Source organism: Chrysemys picta, chromosome 3, assembly GCF_011386835.1.
Source record: "Chrysemys picta bellii isolate R12L10 chromosome 3, ASM1138683v2, whole genome shotgun sequence".
Classification (NCBI taxonomy): domain Eukaryota; kingdom Metazoa; phylum Chordata; order Testudines; family Emydidae; genus Chrysemys; species Chrysemys picta.
This window is the reverse complement of record NC_088793.1, coordinates 17,350,203-17,367,770: the sequence shown is the minus strand read 5'-3', so window position 1 is coordinate 17,367,770 and position 17,568 is coordinate 17,350,203. Positions and strand designations below refer to the sequence as shown.

The 17,568-nt window shown below is 42.6% G+C and overlaps 1 protein-coding gene across 28 annotated transcripts in view; it reads left to right on the top strand.

Moving 5' to 3' along the window:
- SUPT3H (SPT3 homolog, SAGA and STAGA complex component) overlaps positions 1-17,568 on the top strand; it is a 445,969-nt gene that overhangs the window by 235,917 nt on the left and 192,484 nt on the right. For 27 of the 28 annotated variants that reach the window (XM_065587541.1, XM_065587520.1, XM_005297387.3 and 24 more), the window contains one exon: positions 6,042-6,126. The exons of the other annotated variant lie outside the window; for it this stretch is intronic. In XM_065587541.1, coding sequence (XP_065443613.1) covers positions 6,109-6,126 — 18 coding nt within the window. In that variant the 5' untranslated portion in view covers positions 6,042-6,108. The remainder of the gene's footprint in view (positions 1-6,041; positions 6,127-17,568) is intronic. 28 annotated transcript variants of the gene reach the window in all.

The following is a 17,568-nucleotide window of genomic DNA, read 5'->3' as shown; positions in this document are numbered from 1 at the left end:
GCATAGGCTAGTTAGGGCATATGTAAATGATTTGGATATTTGCGAAGAATTTGTGCTTTCACTACATATTGTATTTAATCATTTTAATAAAGGTTTCAGAGTAACAGCCGTGTTAGTCTGTATCCGCAAAAAGAAGAACAGGAGTACTTGTGGCACCTTAGAGACTAACAAATTTATTAGAGCATAAGCTTTCGTGGACTACAGCCCACTGTGGGCTGTAGTCCACGAAAGCTTATGCTCTAATAAATTTGTTAGTCTCTAAGGTGCCACAAGTACTCCTGTTCTTCATTTTAATAAAAACATTAATAGAATTACTGATACATTTATTAATCCTAATATGTATAAGTAAATAGATTTAGGTTTGTGGATTACTTACTGTATGTCATGTCAGAGAGCAATATGAACATGAGTGATCTATTTTTATATACAGTGTCTACACACTGTCCAAATATTTACATTTAAAAGAAAATTGATAGGACCATAATTTGACTGCTGTGCTGTACTCCAAAATATCATAATAAGGTATCTGAAATTATAATTTACCATTTTATAGCCATTTACTCAGTCAGTTGGAGTTCTGATAGGAACTGTACAAACACATAGGCTACATCACCACTATGAGATTTCCCCAGCTTTGTCCACATACTCTCACTAGTTCACATTGAGCTAGCATGAGTATAAATAGCAATGTAGCTGCGGTAGCATGGGTAGAGGAAACAGAGGTATGGATTAGCCATGCTGAGTACATTCCCTCCTGAAACCACTAGATATGAGCACAAGACTATATATGTTACTTTACATGAGCAGGGGAATCGCACTCCTAGCTTGTACTGTAGCTGAAGTAAGAGAGAGTCCCTGCCCCAAAGAGCTTACAGTCTGAATAAACAAGAAAGGCAAAAGGTATGGGGTAAATTAAAAAAATAGGACGGGAAAGAGACATCTGTTGGACACTGTTTGAATGTTTTCTTCTTGATTGTTCAAGCTACAAATGTATATATTAAACCATTAGAATTTCGATAGGTGTGCAGAAATGGTTAGGGCCATTTTACTAGAAGAAAAGAAAAAGATCCTACTATCTACCTACTTCGCTGTTGTAATTCCAAGGCAAAGGAAATTAGGTTGCCCCGAAGTAGTCTTGAAAATCATTTTATTAGAATAGAGAAAGAGTGCATGTGTTAGGAAGCATCAGTCCAGTATATTCAGTTGTCAATCGGATACTTGAATTGAGGTTATAGGTAAAGAGTATTTTGGTGCATTAAAGTGCAGACATGTCTGCCATTATGAAACTACAATATAACATCTTATTTATTTGGGGCCATATTCTTTGAGTAGAGTCCCTATCGGTGCTCAATCTCCCCTGGCTAGAGATGGAGCAATTAGCAGTCCATTTACGGATACTTTACTTCTTTAAAAAATTGTTCTTAGCGTGTTTTAGTGTTTTTCTTTTTAATCTCATAGTTTCCATTAATTTTTTCTCTTCCCCTTTTTTGAAAAACTAAAAGAAAAGCCTTAAAAATGTTTGCTGTACCCCTTCACACCCCCCCCCATGACTGGAGATTGTTCAAGGGGCATGCCGGGTTCTCCTGGGTTTGAGGTGCCTCTCCTGTAAGGAGTCTATTCTGGTAACAGATGGTCTTTCCCACTGTCATTCCCTCGGGGAGGACCACGTTCCACAGAAGTGTACCTTCTGTCAGCAGCTGAAAACCAGATCCTGAAAAAAATGGGAATTGAAAGTGTAACTGCTCCTCATGGAGGGAGCTCTTCAGCCTGTGACTGACCCATGCCCAGAGTCTCCAAGGTGACGTCAGTCTTCTCTGCAGCCTTCTACTCCAAGGCTGGTGAACTGAGAAAGAAATCCTCGGATTCTCCACATAAGACCAAAAAGAGATCTGTCAGCCCCAAACCAGCCAGAGGAAATTTCTGGCACATTCAGTCTCCCTATGGCACTGAAGGTGCCTAAGCATGGTAGCCACAGACTGCGTGGGTCTGGTGTGACAGATACTGCTGGTATGCCTAATAACCTATGGGCACAGGCACTGAAGCACCAGTACCACCGGTCAGGGATAGAAGTGGAGACCATGTCACCTCAAGGCAGAAGGCGTCGGTACGGACGTTCACATCACTAACGACTGTGAGCAACCATCACTGGACTGCTCTGTGAAGCCAAAGTCTCCAACTCCCTCGGTACTGCTGATTCAATATTAGCAATCACTGATGGTACCGACTACTGTGGCACCACAGGAATTTAGCTTCTCGTGGTGTCTGAGGTACCAGAGCCTCTTCTAATCGGTACTGGGGCCCTGGTACCAGACACATCTTGAGCCCAAGAATCACCACCAGCACCGAGCCTTGAACCTCCGCTCTCTGTATTGGCTCCACCATTTTCCAGTGACCAGGAGGTGGGTCCTCTTCCATCACTCTCATCATGCTTCCTCTTGCTATCAACCCGGGACTGCCCAGTCATACTCTCATTCTGGACAACCCCAGTGGTATGACCAATCAGGGGATCAACCACCCATGCTTTTTCCACTGCCCACTGGTCCTATTGGGATCCGTGGGCAGCCTGTAGGTACCATGCCTCCTGGGCATCTAGTGTGAGCCACTGGGAGACTGCGAGGCATTCCCCGTCAGCCACCATCTCTAGTGCCTAAGAACCTCCTGAGGAGATCTTGGAGGAGCCAGGAGGTCAGACTAGAGGAGAGGGTTACACCACTTACTAACATCTCTTCTTCCTCTCCAGATAAGGCACTAATGTCCCCTCCACTGTCTATGGCAGATGATTTTAAAGTCTTCCAAGACCTGACTAAGGATGGCAGATACCTTACAAGTAGAGTTTCCTACAGTGGAGCACCCATAGGGACACTATTCAAAGAAGAAGAGGAAGTTACTCACCTTGTGCAGTAGTTACGGTTCTTCGAGATGTGTCCCTCTGTGGGTGCTCCACACCCTGCCCTACTTCCCTCTACTTTGGAGTTTTTGATAGGGACTCTGCGGTAGACAAGGAACTGAGGGTGGTTCGCCCACGCAATGCTAATTAGCCTTGAGGCAGAGCATGAGGCGGGGAGAGGGCGTGAGAGGGTTGAATGGACACTGCTATCAAGATCTCCTATCCAAAGCGCAGGGATCCACATACACCTACAGTGAAGCACACATGGGGGACACATCTCGAAGAACTATCGTTACTGCACAAGATGAGTAACTTCCTCTTCTACCACTTTGACTCTCCTCACAGTGAATAGTATATTATTCCTTAAATAGCCCTGTTGTAGAAACTCAGTGTGAGCAAGGGAGGCAGAATTTGGTCCATAAGAAACAAAGTAAAGGGAGATTAGAAAATGTGCTAAGTCTTCTTTCATATCTGCAATGCTATATTATTGAAATGGCTTCTTTGTTTTGACATACATTTGGTATTATGAAGTTTTGACTGATCCAGGCAACAACCATCCTGTTGGAAGCACATTGGGATGAAAAGGTTTAACTTCCTAAAATAATCGAATCAAAGGTTGGATAGAGAGGGAGCCAAAAGTAGAGGCTGAGATAACCAACAAGGCTTGCAGAATAATGACTTCTGTGTTTTCCTGAGAATCCTGCTGCTAAAATCATTGTTCTTTACAAGTTCTCATGATTATATTGGATGCTTGGAATGTGCTTGTCAGATGTTACAGCTACTCTGTTTAGTTTGAACCAAGAAGTACTAATAAAGTTTTGTTGTAGATGCAGAGTATCTGTTGCCAGGTAGTAGTAGACTATGGTACTGCACTTCATGCCAGGGAAGAAATTTCCATGTCTTATTTTTATGTGGAAGGAAGAATTGAGGTGAGGGAAAAGTTCTTTAATAAGTTCCTTCTCACTCTTCAGCTCTTAAACATACGAGATCTGTATGTAAATAGACAAGGGCTCAGTATTACTACTTATTTTATAGCTGCACATTTCAACATGTAATGTGGCTGATGTGTTAAAAATTTGCTTCCAAGTTATGTGTGTATCATGCAGTGAAGCTGCTGTTTTGTGTGGAAAGTTTTGTTGCAGTGTTAGTGTAAGCATGAGATGTTAAGCAGAGTCCCCAGTCAGAATCCTGGAAGCTTCAGTTCTGCCTGAGTGTGGCTTGGACTTCCAACCTTAGGGTGTTGGGAGAACAGAAGAGATGTTAGTCACTTTTTAAAAATAAATAGGATCCTACTTGCCTTACATAATAGGGTAGAAATTGGCTAGCCTAATGATCCATTTCCCCTCTTTTATTCCATGTGTTCTCTGATTTCCCCTGGTTTTTCTTTGAATCAGTAGGGTTCTCGGGATTAAGAAGGCTGCTGGTGGTCTAGCGTGTGATTTGCAGATGATGCTGTTAAGAGTAAGGTATTAGACTGAGGAGATCCATAATGTTTGGCCCTGACCTGGCATTTATTACAGATACCTGATTCAGAGAGAGATTTGGCCTCGTCCTATTAAGTGGATACTCTTATTTTATGCCATATCACATTAGAGATAGGATAGGGGATGCTGCACCTTACTTCACTTCTTCCAATACATTGAGGTTCTTCCGTTGAAGCAGTTTAATCACGAGTGCTGTGAACAATTTACTTTCTTTACCAAGAAGTTCTGTTGAATCAAAGTTAGGCTGACAACAAATATCTTTGTGCTGTAAAGCTCTCTCTTTGGTTTTACCAGTATTTCACCTGAATCTTTGATTTCCTACTTGTGTCTTTTTCTTTTCAAACCTACCACCACAACTGCTTCTGTAACTATTCCTGTTCTTGTCAATGCTGTGCATTTTGAGGTAGGGTTATGTACAGGGCATTGTAGGGCTGAATTATAAAGATCATAGAAGAAAATTCACTTGACAAGCATCTGTTATAATTCCTAAAAAATCCTTTCTTTTAATCCATAACACTTCCTTCTGAAAGCATGTGTTACTTAGCATTTAGCATTGGAAAAAGAAGACACTAACATAAACATTTAATGTAAATATTTTGATGAGTAAAAACTTAAAAGGCTGTATGTCAATTTGTAAACAGAAGAGGAAATGATATCCTTACTGTTAGATACCATACTATGATGTAGCTGTAGCTGCTTCATAGAAATTAAAGGTGGTTAAGACCTATTAAATTAATCCCCTTTCTAACATAGGATTGATCTCTACAGTACATCTGCTCTTCAGTGGCGATTCCACTCTCTAATACAGAGCCGTAACTAGCTATTTTTGCACCTGAAGCAAGAATATAAAATTGTGTCCCCCCCCACTCCTCTGGCAGCGCCACCCCCCCTTGGCTCCTCCAGCCGCGTCCCCCGCCTTGGCTCCTCCGGGCGCGCCACCCCCCTCCCTTGGCTCCTCCGGCCACATTGCGGCCGCGCCGCCCCCCCCCCCCCTTGGCGCCTCCGGGCGCACCACCCCGCTCCCTTGGCTGCTCCGGCCACATTGCGGCCATGCTGCGCCCCCCCCCCCCCCCTTGGCTCCTCCGGCCACGCCGCCACCCCATTGGCTCCTCCGGCCACGCTGTGGCCATGCTGCGCCCCCCCCCTCGCTGCTCCGGCCGCGCCGCTCCCCCCTTGGCTCCTCCAGCCGCGCCGTGCCCCCCCCCCACTCCTCCGGCCGCACCGTGCCCCCCTCCTCCGGCCGCATTCCCCCCTCACTCCTCCGGCCGCGCCGTGCCCCCCCTGCTCCTCTAGCCGCACCGCTGGTTGCTTCTCTGTGCTTCCAGGCTTCCTGCGTGAACAGCTGATTCGCGGGAAGCGGGGGCTCGGAGAAGCAGGGGCGGAGCATTCAGGGGAGGAGGTGATTGCGCCCCTCCCCTTTGTTCACCCGAGGCAAGTGCCTCACTCGCCTCACCCTTGTTACGGCACTGCTCTAATATATCTCACTGTGTTAAGATTTGTTCCTCTGATATTCATCCTCAGTGCTCTCTTCCTTAATTTAATCAATTCATCTTCAATTCACTAAAAGTTTAAATACGGGTGCCTTTTTCGTTTTGCTTGGTTTCATGTAAGGTTTTTGTTTTTGTTTTTCTTCCAATTTGGTAGCCTTACGTGAAACATTTTTTTTCCAGGTTTTCCTTAGGGGATGTTCGCAGGCCCCTTCATGAAACAGCAGTATTAGTGGAAGATATCATCCACATGCAGCTGATTAATTTGGTAAGAATATCTTTAGTCTTTTGATTACAATGTGTTCCTTGTGGGTACAACCCAATCTTTTCTGTAAGAATATTGAGGCTATATGTTACCAAGTAGTGACTATACTTAGAGAAAAGGAGGACTCCCTTTAGAATACCTAAACAACATTCCATCCAGGATAGTCTAGAGCAGGGGTAGGCAACCTATGGCACGCGAGCTGATTTTCAGTGACACTCACACTGCCCGGGTCCTGGCCACCGGTCCGGGGGGCTCTGCATTTTAATTTAATTTTAAATGAAGCTTCTTAAACATTTTATAAACCTTATTTACTTTACATACAATAATAGTTTAGTTATCTGTTATAGACTTCTAGAAAGAGACCTTCTAAAAACGTTAAAATGAATTGCTGGCATGCAAAACCTTATATTAGAGTGAATAAATGAAGACTCGGCACACCACTTCTGAAAGGCTGCCGACCCCCGATCTAGCGAAATCACTGCTGAGAATCACAAAGGCACTACCTTTGCCCACATGTTCAGTGTTAAACTTCCAGATATGAAGGGTGTCAGATCCAAGTGAGAACCCCTTTCCACCCACCCAGTAGGACTGCTGTGAAAGCAATCCAAGCCTCTGTGCTCTGGATCCCCTGGGGAGTTTTAAGCTTCTGGAGCCTGAACAGCGTCTAACCACTGCCCCAATCTTGGGTCCCGCAGCACAGTCTCGGGGTGCAGACCTATTATCTGGCACCTCCTCCCAGTGTTGGAACCTGCTGTCCAGCCTCCTAGTCCCTCTAGGCACAGTGCACTCCCCTTTCCCAGAACTCCACCCCAAAAGTATGAAACTTTTGGTTTACAGTTTAACTTTTTCAGGTGCATGTAGTAGTTGTTATGCATATACGCACATACATTTTGTACATTGTTTAACACATTAATGCTCTTTTATCCTTAATCATGTAAAGCACAGGAGAGTACAGTTCATACAAAACAATAAACACTATATGTATGTCCTTGCCTCAGTTTCCTCATCACTCCAGGGCATTCTTTGGGCTGGGTCTGAGTCTGTTGCGTGGTCCAAAGTCCTTGAGATCATCTGGGCTCAAGAAAGTGTGTAGGGCCCCCCTACCTCATAGACTGCTACTTGCTTGTTGACCTCTCCTTCTGGAGCCCCTTATCCACGTCTGTGAACTTGCTTTCTCCTGCCCCACTTCCTGTCTGGTTCTCCTGTTCCTGTGTGGCTTTGTTCTGTCTTCTGGGTAACTTTCCATTGTTCCTGCCTTTTCCCTTCCCTTCAGCTAAAGTGGATTTTCAAGGCTTGAGCTACTTTTTAGCATAATCTTTTGTCAGGTTTAAGTACCATCATTAACCTTTAGTTCCCACTGTATTTGTGTGGGGTGTATGTGCTAAGTGGCTTGTTAGCAGTGATGGATCCATGTACATATAGGCATTTATGATACAACACTTTCTCATAATACAACTTTATAATATCAGTCTCATAAATTGCAGAGACATAGCCCTAGTTCATCACACAGGGCATATGGTTTGTTTCTGGTTCTATGTAACTATATGTGTGTAATTCCAGACCCAGCTAAACTGGGGGTAAAACTGGTTGAAATTTTTCAAAGAACAAATTTTCCATTGAAAAATAGCCTTTTCCTTTTCAAAACTAAGAGATTTCTCAAACTATTGACATTTTCATTTTTGTGTGATGTTTTAAAACAATTATCAAAAACATTATCAAAATGTTTGACATTTTTATTAGTGAATACTTAATGAAAAATTTATAATATTTTCAGTTAAAAACAAACAAACCTGACTTTATTAAAAATGGTGACCAAAAAGTTGTATAAAACCAAAATGGGACTGTTTTGAACCTTGTGAAATTCAAGCAACTTTGAAATTTTGATTTTTTTTGTTAATTAAAAATAAAATCAACCATGTCTACTGAGGACTTTATATTGAGAAATTATTGTCTCAAACCAGGAAGAGAAGCCCTTGTTCCCTGTATTTTGACACTTGGTATTATTGCAACTCCATAAGACCATCCAAATGACAATTTTAAAATGTTATTTAGTTTAAATTTTTACAAAACATTTAGGTATATTATTCTACTATGTGTCCCCCAAAATTGTGTAAGCATAGCAGGACATTTTTTAGATGTCTGAACATGCACCTGAACAATAGTGAACCTCACTATAAATTAACAATTAATGCTTTTTTATAGTTCATTTTAAAAAACTTCAATATTGGAATTACAGGATTTGGTCTGAACCACATCATAAAGGATAAGATGAAATTTCCAATTTCAGTCTTATACCTATTAAGAAAAATCAGTTTGTCGTCTTGACCTAATAACCATGTACATAATTATAAGATTTTTTTTACAGTTGTTTCCTTAATCATACGTAATTATGGCCACAGCTTTACTCTTCCTTTAGTGGCAATGGAATGAGGATTATTTATTTTATAGGACCACTAATGCTTAGCTGAACTTTAGAGTAAAATTTGTGTTTGACACAAATTTAACCTGTGGCCTTGCAGTCTTTTCTTTTGAATAAATAAATAATGAATTCCTTTAGCTGGGTACTTAGTCAATAGCCATGACCCTAGGTTAACCCTAAATGGTGTCTAGGAGCATGTATGATTTCCTGTCAGGAGGAAGAATGGGAATAGACCAGCAGACAAACTGTTTTTCTAACCTCTCACCTTTTGGCCCAAGACAGCACTTTATTTCAAGGGAAGTGAAAGTATCTTTAATAGCTCATTGTTTTGACCTTTGACACCTACAGGACGGAACTCTTAAATCATGGCCTTTTATATATGCCAGGGTGGGCTTCTGGAAATGATTTTTGCACATTCGTTATCCTATAATATTTCACATTCTTACTGAGCTGTTATTAAATATTCATACTGTCTTTTCATTTTTTAGATAACTATACCTATATGAGAGTATTAAAAACACACTAACTTTGTAATAAACGCTTGTTGATTGCACAGTGCCTATATTCCAATCATGTTGCTCAAAATACTGTGCTACATAAATCTCATTATGCAATTGATTATTTTCCTCCTGAAAACTGAGATATATTTTTGACATATTTGTCTACTGTTTCATTTAAGAAGCTGTTTGTGTATGTGATGCAAGGTCAACATGTTGTTGTATACATCTTTCTTAGTAGGCATTTGTAGGAAGAGCGAATACTTGATTAAATCCAGATATGTGCTTCCAAAATAAGTTGCCATCTTGATTAGCACTGATAGGTTGACTTTTGATATCTCTGAAGTTTATAGTTCTGACTTCCTATTTTTAAAATTTATCCAAACCCTATTAAAGAAGGGGCTAGTTTGGACAGATTTATATGGTAGCTACTTTGAACCATAATACACTTCATGAAGTCTGGCTGTCCTGGGGAATGACAACACAAAACAAGACAAATCCTTGGAAAGAACGCTGCTTTGAGATTAATGCATCGTGATTGCTACCAGAAAGAATCTCTTTGGTGTACTGAATAATGCACTACAAATAGAAATGGCAAGTTTTTCACCACTATTATATAATTCAAGCAGGTGCTAAGCTGTACTAGGCAGAAAAATATCAGATCAGTATAATAGTACAGTACATGCAAACTGCATACATTACTATAATAATGCTAGGAAATTAACCATGCTAATATTGTTTAAATATATTTCTATATTTTAATTATGATACATTTTTGGATATTTGCAGAACACTCAATAGAAGGCAAAAAACAATAAGCAAGGATAGAATGAAAATAGGCACATGGAACTTTGCCTAGGCATATTCTCAATATATCAAAATAATTATATGAAACAAATATTTTAAAGTTCAAAATAATTAATTACATTTCCCCTCCCACAGAGCACAGTAGCAAAGTTTTTATTCCAAAGTCAAGTTCATCGGGGGCCTGGAGTACATTTCCAGGGACGAACCTTGCTGAATGAAAGTTTTTGTTCAAATATTTAAAAACTGATTTGTGTTTATTTATAAATTATTTAATAATAATTCTTAGATTTTATTTATTTATTTGTATTGCAGTAGCACTTAGATGCTCCATTCAAGGCTCTGTTGTACTGGGTGTTGTACGCACACGAATAGAAGCCATTGCGCCAAAGAACTTAAAATCTAAGCTAAAGGAAATTGGTTGCTCCTGGAAAGGTTATTGCATAGAGATAAAACAGATATTTTCAGTAGTAGCTACTGTACTCCTAAAAAGTAGACCAAATATCTTACAAAAGACAATAGAAAAGTTAATAATGAAGAAAGACTATTAATGATGATACTTTGCTAAGCTCTTCACAAACATTAAGTGATGAATTAATTTTCACAAGACCGCTGTAATGTTCTTATTCCTGCTTTATAGATAGGGAAAAGGTTTTAACTTTCCCACAGCCATGGAAGGCTTCCATCAGAGCAAACACTAAAACTGGAGGGTTCCTGACTCTCTCTCCCATTTTCAGAACACTACATCACACCTTTTCTGTCTTGATGTGGTGTTATCCATGCCATGGCTACTGGCTACAATGCAGTTATGTGACTGTATAAATGGCAACATAATTCCCTCTTCTTGCTTTTCAGTAGATGCACAGAGGTGCTCCAGGGTATACGCCTTTGTATAAAAAAGTCTCTGGCCCTTATAGTTACAAAAATAACTTTAATAATTTGAGCCATGTTTAAACTGACACAATTCTGTCTGCTTGACTCTGCAGATAGACTGAAACAGTAGCTCTGAAGAAAGTGTGAACTGCCTTATTAATTTCACTGGGATGTTGAATCCAAAATGTAATGATACATTGGCCCCATTCTTGAAAGTTACTCCATGTGGGTGAACCCCAGAGTCAGCATGGAGCAACTTGCAGAATCAGGAATTCAGCCATTAGCACTGATGCTATTTCACCTCTGATAATTTTAGCAGAAACATGAAGATAATGTGCATATTCACTGTTGTAGGGTGTAGTGCTAGATTCTGGGGCAGGTGCAGTGAGGCAAATAGTTATTGATACTGGTTGCAGCAGTGGGAAAAGAGGAATTCAAATCTCATCCCTTCAAATTTAAAGCCAAAAAGGGAGAAGGAAAAAGGAGATGTATTCCTTGCCAAGTAGCAAAAAAGCTCAACAATTTCTTGGATGCCAATAACAGAAATTATCTCACTGTGCTCCTTCCTGGGTGCAGAATGCCCCAGTTGTCTCTGACACTGCCAAAACTCATTTTTCCCTCTGACATCTGTAGTGTGGATAGATATTACAATACAAAAATCTGCAATAAATGGAAAATTTGGAAGCAGAGAGAAACAAATAGAATTTAATACCTGTATTTAATTAACATAACACAATATTGTAGAGTCTGTGCTTTACTGGATTAGAAAGCAGTAAATAGGAAAGGACTTAGGGGGTGGGGAACGAAGGAGAACACTGCATATCCTGGTTGCGTGTCGTGTATACTTTAGTAGTTCTCAAACTGTGGGTAGGGACCCCAAAGTGGGTCGGGACCCCATTTTAATGGGGTCACCAGGGCTGGCTTAGATTTGCTGGGGCCTGAGCTTGAAGCCCAAGCCCCACCGCCTGGGGCTGAATCTGAAGCCCAAGGGCTTCAGCCATGGGCAGAGGGGCTCAGGTTACACGCCCCTTGCCTGGGGCTGAAGCCCATGGGCTTCAGCTTTGGCCCCCGTGCCAGGGGCAGTGGGGCTTGGGCGGGCTCAAGCTTCGGTTCCCCGTTCTGGGGTCATAGAGTAATTTTTGTTGTCAGAAGGGAGTTGCCTTGCAATGAGTTTGAGAACCCCTGCTCTAGATGCATAGTAGAAGGGGCATTATATATGAGCTTCCATCTGTTTGCAGCTTGTTGCAAATAATAATAGTACTAAATGTAATACTTATCAGTGCATCAGTTACAGCAGCAGATTTTGGGAAACAAAACAGGAAATGCTGGGTAAAGTTCATATAAAAAACTAGAAGTAATTAAAATGCAGAAGTAATAAGAACAGAAGAACTGAAAGCATAGTGCTGTTAAATATTGTCCACTATCTTGTTCAGTCTGAATGACATACTTCTGCCAGTTAATTCACTAATTGCTGTGCGATGTATGGTATTTCCCCATGCTTAAGGGCTATAGTCTGTCCTCAACTATGCACAAGTGCCTCCCATGACAACTGAAGACAGAATTTAGCCCTAAATTCTATTTTATTTGTATTAGTTTCTATATATTGACAAGACTTTTGAAATCTTAGTAAAGAGATGTTAAATTTTATTTCATGAGAAGCATGGTCTGCGCACAGGACTGGAAGGCCGAAATCTCAGCTCTGAGGCTGACTTCCTCTGGATTTGAGCAAGTAATTTACAATTTACCTGCCCACATTTCCCAATCTGTAATACAAAGGTTAATGTCTAACTCATTAAGTATCCATTGTGTGGATTTCGTATTTTGAAGATAAGTGCTGTTTGTGAGCTAAATATTATTGTTTAGTGTTCTTGTACATCAGAGAGACTTAAGACATAGCAATGAAAGAGAGCATATGTACAGAAGTCTCCCTTTCCAACCAGCAAACAGTGTGAAGGTCTTGGCTTCCATTTTTGAGGCATGAAGATCCCCATTCTGTAATTCTGTTTTTCCTAGTTCAGACAGTGGGTGAAATCCTGACCCCATAAAAGTGAGTTGGAGTTAAGCTGTTGACTGTAGTGGGAGCATGATTTCATCAACTTGCAGTGGGGTTGGTTTAGGTTGGATATTAGGAAAAACTTTTTCACTAGGAGGGTGGTGAAGCACTGGAATGGGTTACCTAGGGAGGTGGTGGAATCTCCTTCCTTAGAGGTTTTTAAGGTCAGGCTTGACAAAGCCCTGGCTGGGATGATTTAGTTGGGGATTGGTCCTGCTTTGAGCAGGGGGTTGGACTAGATGACCTCCTGAGGTCCCTTCCAACCCTGATATTCTATGATTCTGTGATTCAGGGGGTGTAAGTTCTCTTGCCAGCTGATAGAGAAATAAAAGCTGCTTCTTTGAGAGATGTCCCTGTGGGTGCTCTACTCCAGGTGTTGGTGAGTCCCTGCGCCTTCGCTCGGAGATTTTTACAGCAGTACTCATACCAGTCACTCATACCCCCACCCCCGCCCTGAGTGTACCTGCGCGACCAGTCTCCTCAGTTCCTTCTGTACCATCCCCGGCCTGAGACGGAGCTCAGCAGACTCGTTAGAGACATTTTCTCTCACTTTGTTTGAATTCCTTCCTAGTTAGTTAGTTAGTTACCAGTAGTACTTAGTTACCATTTTTCTATCTTTTCTCTTCTGACATGCCTGGCTCCCCAGGCTTTAAGCACTGCTCTACCTGCAGTGATGCTATCCCTCTTTCAGATGGCCATTCAAAATGCATAAACTGTTTGGGGGAGACCCAGATACCAGTGTCGTCATCCCAAATCCTCAGCAGCGTCTCAACCGCCTCCGACTAATTTGAAGCCTTGGTCAAGGGTTTAGACAACAACATTCCCACTTCAGCGCTTACACCACATGTCCCTATTTTTGGACACCGCCTACGACCATTCTCCCATCAATGGTAGAACATTACCACTGACAAGTGGGTTATAGAGGTCGTCACAGTTGGCTATTCCATCCCTTTTCTATTCTTGCTTCTTACCCACCCACCCTCCCTGTCTCTCTTCAGGGACCCCTCTCATGAGCAACTGCTCCTCCAAGAAGTACATCATCTCCTTCTATTGGGAGCAGTAGAACTTGTGCCCAAACGACACAGAGGGAAGGGGTTTTATTCCCATTATTTCTTAACCGAAAAGAAAGCCGGGGGATGGTGACCAATCCTCAACCTCAGGTGGCTCAACAAATTTATCAAAAAGCAAAAGTTCAAAGTGGGTTACCGTCACCACCATAATCCCAGCGCTGGAGCAGGGCGATTGGTTTTCAGCCCTCAACCTACAGGATGCCTATTTTCATGTGACTATGCATTCAGCCCACAGACGTTTCCTTCGTTTTACCCTCGGCTGACACATTTTCAATACAGGGTGCTACCCTTCGGTCTATCCATCGTCCCCTGTGTTTTTTCCAAGCTCCTAGCTGTCGTCACTGCCTACGTCAGAAAACAAGGGGTCATAATATTTCCTTACCTTGACGATTGTCTCCTCGAAGCCTCAACATTCGACGAAGCGCTTCAATTCACACAGCTCACCGTTGCTTGTTTCCTATCTCTCGGCCTACAAATAAACAAAAACAAATCCACGTTATCTCCTAGCCAGCACCTGGAGTTCATAGGAACACACCTCGATTCCCGGCCGGGAATAGCATCTCTCCCGCCCAATCGCTTCAACACATAAAACTGTTGGCAACGAAACTTCACAACAGTCCTCAGGTCACTGCTTGAGACTGTCTACAACTATTAGGTCACATGGCCTCGTGCACTTTCGTGGTCCAGAGTGCACGAGTATACAGGAGGTGCTCTAAGCTTGGTTGGCCACGGTTTACAGACCAAATGTGCATGCTCTAAACAAGCCACTATCCATACCTTTCAGAGTCAAAGACTCTCTCCTATGGTGGACAGTTCCTTCCAACCTCTGCTCAGGAGTCCCCTTTCTCCAGGATGCTTCATCCCTCATAATGACTACCGATGTATCCCTCACAGGGTGGGGTGCACGCATGTCCCACCACACAGCCCAGGAACTATAGTCTTCAACCTAAACCTCAGTGCACATAAACGTCCTAGAACTTCCGAGCCATACGTAACGCCTGCCATCACTTCCTCCCATTAATCCAAAACAAACGGGTATGGATAATGACAGACAACATCGCCTGCATGTTCTATGTAAACTGGCAGGGAGGAGTTCGCTCTCACTCACTTTGCACAGAAGCTATGAAGCTCTGGAATTGATGCCTTGCGAACAACATCAGCCGCCTATCTTCCTGGAGCTATGAATACCACAGCAGGCGAATTAAGCAGATGCTTTCCCTGGGATCACGAATGGCAGATAAACGAGATGATCATCTACAACATATTCCGCATTTGGGGCTACCCAACCATAGACCTTTTTGCAACTGCGAAAAACACGAAATGTCCCGAATTTTGCTCCAGAGCGGGACTGGGCAAACATTCCCTGGGAGATGCGTTTATGATCCCATGGCACAAGGACTTACTCTATGCTTTTCCCTCAATACTTGTTCTCCACGGAGTTCTGACAAAGATACGAACAGATCGTGCCACGGTGATTTTGATTGCCCCCTCATGGCCCAGACAACCGTGGTTTCCGTTCCTTACCAGAATGTCAGTTCGCCCACCAATTTCATTGCCCCTTACTCCAAATCTCCTATCGCAACAACACGGCCGATTTCTTCACCCCAACCTGTCCATGCTTCACCTCAAAGCTTGGTTTCTACATGGTTTTCCCAAAACAAACTAGCATGCTCTGAGCAGGTTAAAAGAGTGCTCCTATATAGCAGAACACAATCTACTCGCATCATCTATCTCCGAAAGTGGGGCGATTCATACAGTGGTGCTCAACTAAACAACTTCCTCCTACTTCTACATCTCTTCCGCTCATATTTGACTGCCTATTAGACCTTAAGCAATCTGGCCTTTCTTTCAGCTCCATCGAAGTCCACTTAGCTGCTATTACAATTTTTTGTGACAAGATCGATGATACCTCTGTTTTTGCTCATCCAATCACCAAGTGTTTTCTCAAAGGACTCCAATCAGACATTAAACCACCTACCACTACATGGCACCTTCACTTAGTATTATCCTGCTTAACTCAACAACCATTCGAGCCCCTAGCCACTTGTTCCCTTTTACACCTCTCTATGATAACAGCATTCTTAGTGGCAATCACCTCCGCCGGACAGGCAGGAGAAATAGCAGCTTTCATGGCAGACCCACCGTATACACTGTTTTTTAAGGACAAGGTTACCCTTCGATTACACCCCAAATTTCTTCCAAAGGTGCATTCGTCATTCCACATCAGTGAGCCGATACACCTACCGACCTTCTTTCCTTAACAACATGCAGACTCTCTTGAATCGACAATGCATATGTTAGACGTATGCAGGGCTTTGTCCTTCTACTTGGATAGAACTAAGCCCTTTAGGAACTCTTCTAGACTTTGTCTCCATCGCAGAGTGTTCCAAAGGGACAACTATTTCTACCCAGAGACTTTCAAACTGGATTTCTGAGAGTATCCAACTGTGCTATCAGATAAAGAAAGTTACACCTTCCGCCAGCATCAGAACTCACTCCACTAGATCTGTGGCTACCTCCGTGGCTTTTCTACTCCAAGTTCCCCGGCTATGCCCTTACTCAAGGCCCTCTTTCTGATACACGATTAGGCAGAGCTGTATTATCTACTGCATTCCTACCAAATCCTTGAGATACACTGCTTTTAAGTCACTTGGAGTGGAGCACCCACAGGGACATCTCTCAAAGAAGAAGAAGAGGAGGTTACTCACCCTGTGCAGTAACTGACGTTCTTCGAGATGAGTGTCCCCGTGGGTGCTTCACTACCCACCCTCCTCCCCTCTACTTCTTAGTTTGGGTAGCCTCCGTTGTAGAGAAGGAACTGAGGAGACCGGTCGCACACGCGTACTATTAAGGTACACTCAGAGCGGACGGGAGCAGGTTCTGCGTGTGTACGACCGGTACGAGTACTGCTGTAAAAATCTCCGAGCGAAGGCGCAGGCATTCACCAACACCTCGAGTGGAGCACCCACAGAGACACTCATCTCGAAGACAGTCAGTTACTGCACAGGGTGAGTAACCTCCTCTTTCACGATGTCATTCTTCCCTTTAAAAGGGTCTGGCTAAACCTGCTCATGGGGCTTGTTGTCTGAAGCAGGTAGGGCTGGGTAAGTTTGACTGGCTAGACTTAACTTTCGTCTTTGATGCTTTTTATTTTTCCTGATCCCCTTTCCTTTTTCAGATTAAGACATAATGTTTTATAGTGAAAGGTATTACTTTTAGTTCTTCTGATACTCTCTGGAGCACTCCATGGCTTGCAATGTATCCTGCTTCCTCTGTCTGGAGAAATCACCCTGTGAGAATGCAGCCATCTGGTTGTAGTAAATACTGTTTTCTCTTAAGTCGACAGGAGATTGAAACTACAGCTCAAGGGGTGAACAATGTCTCCACTTACTCAGCAGTGCAACACCAAGTCTCTGGCTATTGTTTCATCAGTCCTGCGCTTCTCGTGTACACATTCTGAGCCCAAGAAATTGTCAGTATGTCACTCCTATTACAGGAGCAGAAGCTGTTGGAGTAACAGAAACTCTCTCAAAGGGAACTCTTGTCAACATGACTCACAGGATCATTTCAGAACAGGTGATTTCCACAGACCTATAGATGAATAAATGTCTAAATATTTCACTGTTACACAGTTTGGTGCACCTTCAGAGCCTGGTGCAAGGATAAGAAGTTAAATCGTATTTGGATGTGAGATTCTTAATATTCTTGGCTGTGTGAAGGCCTGGGCAT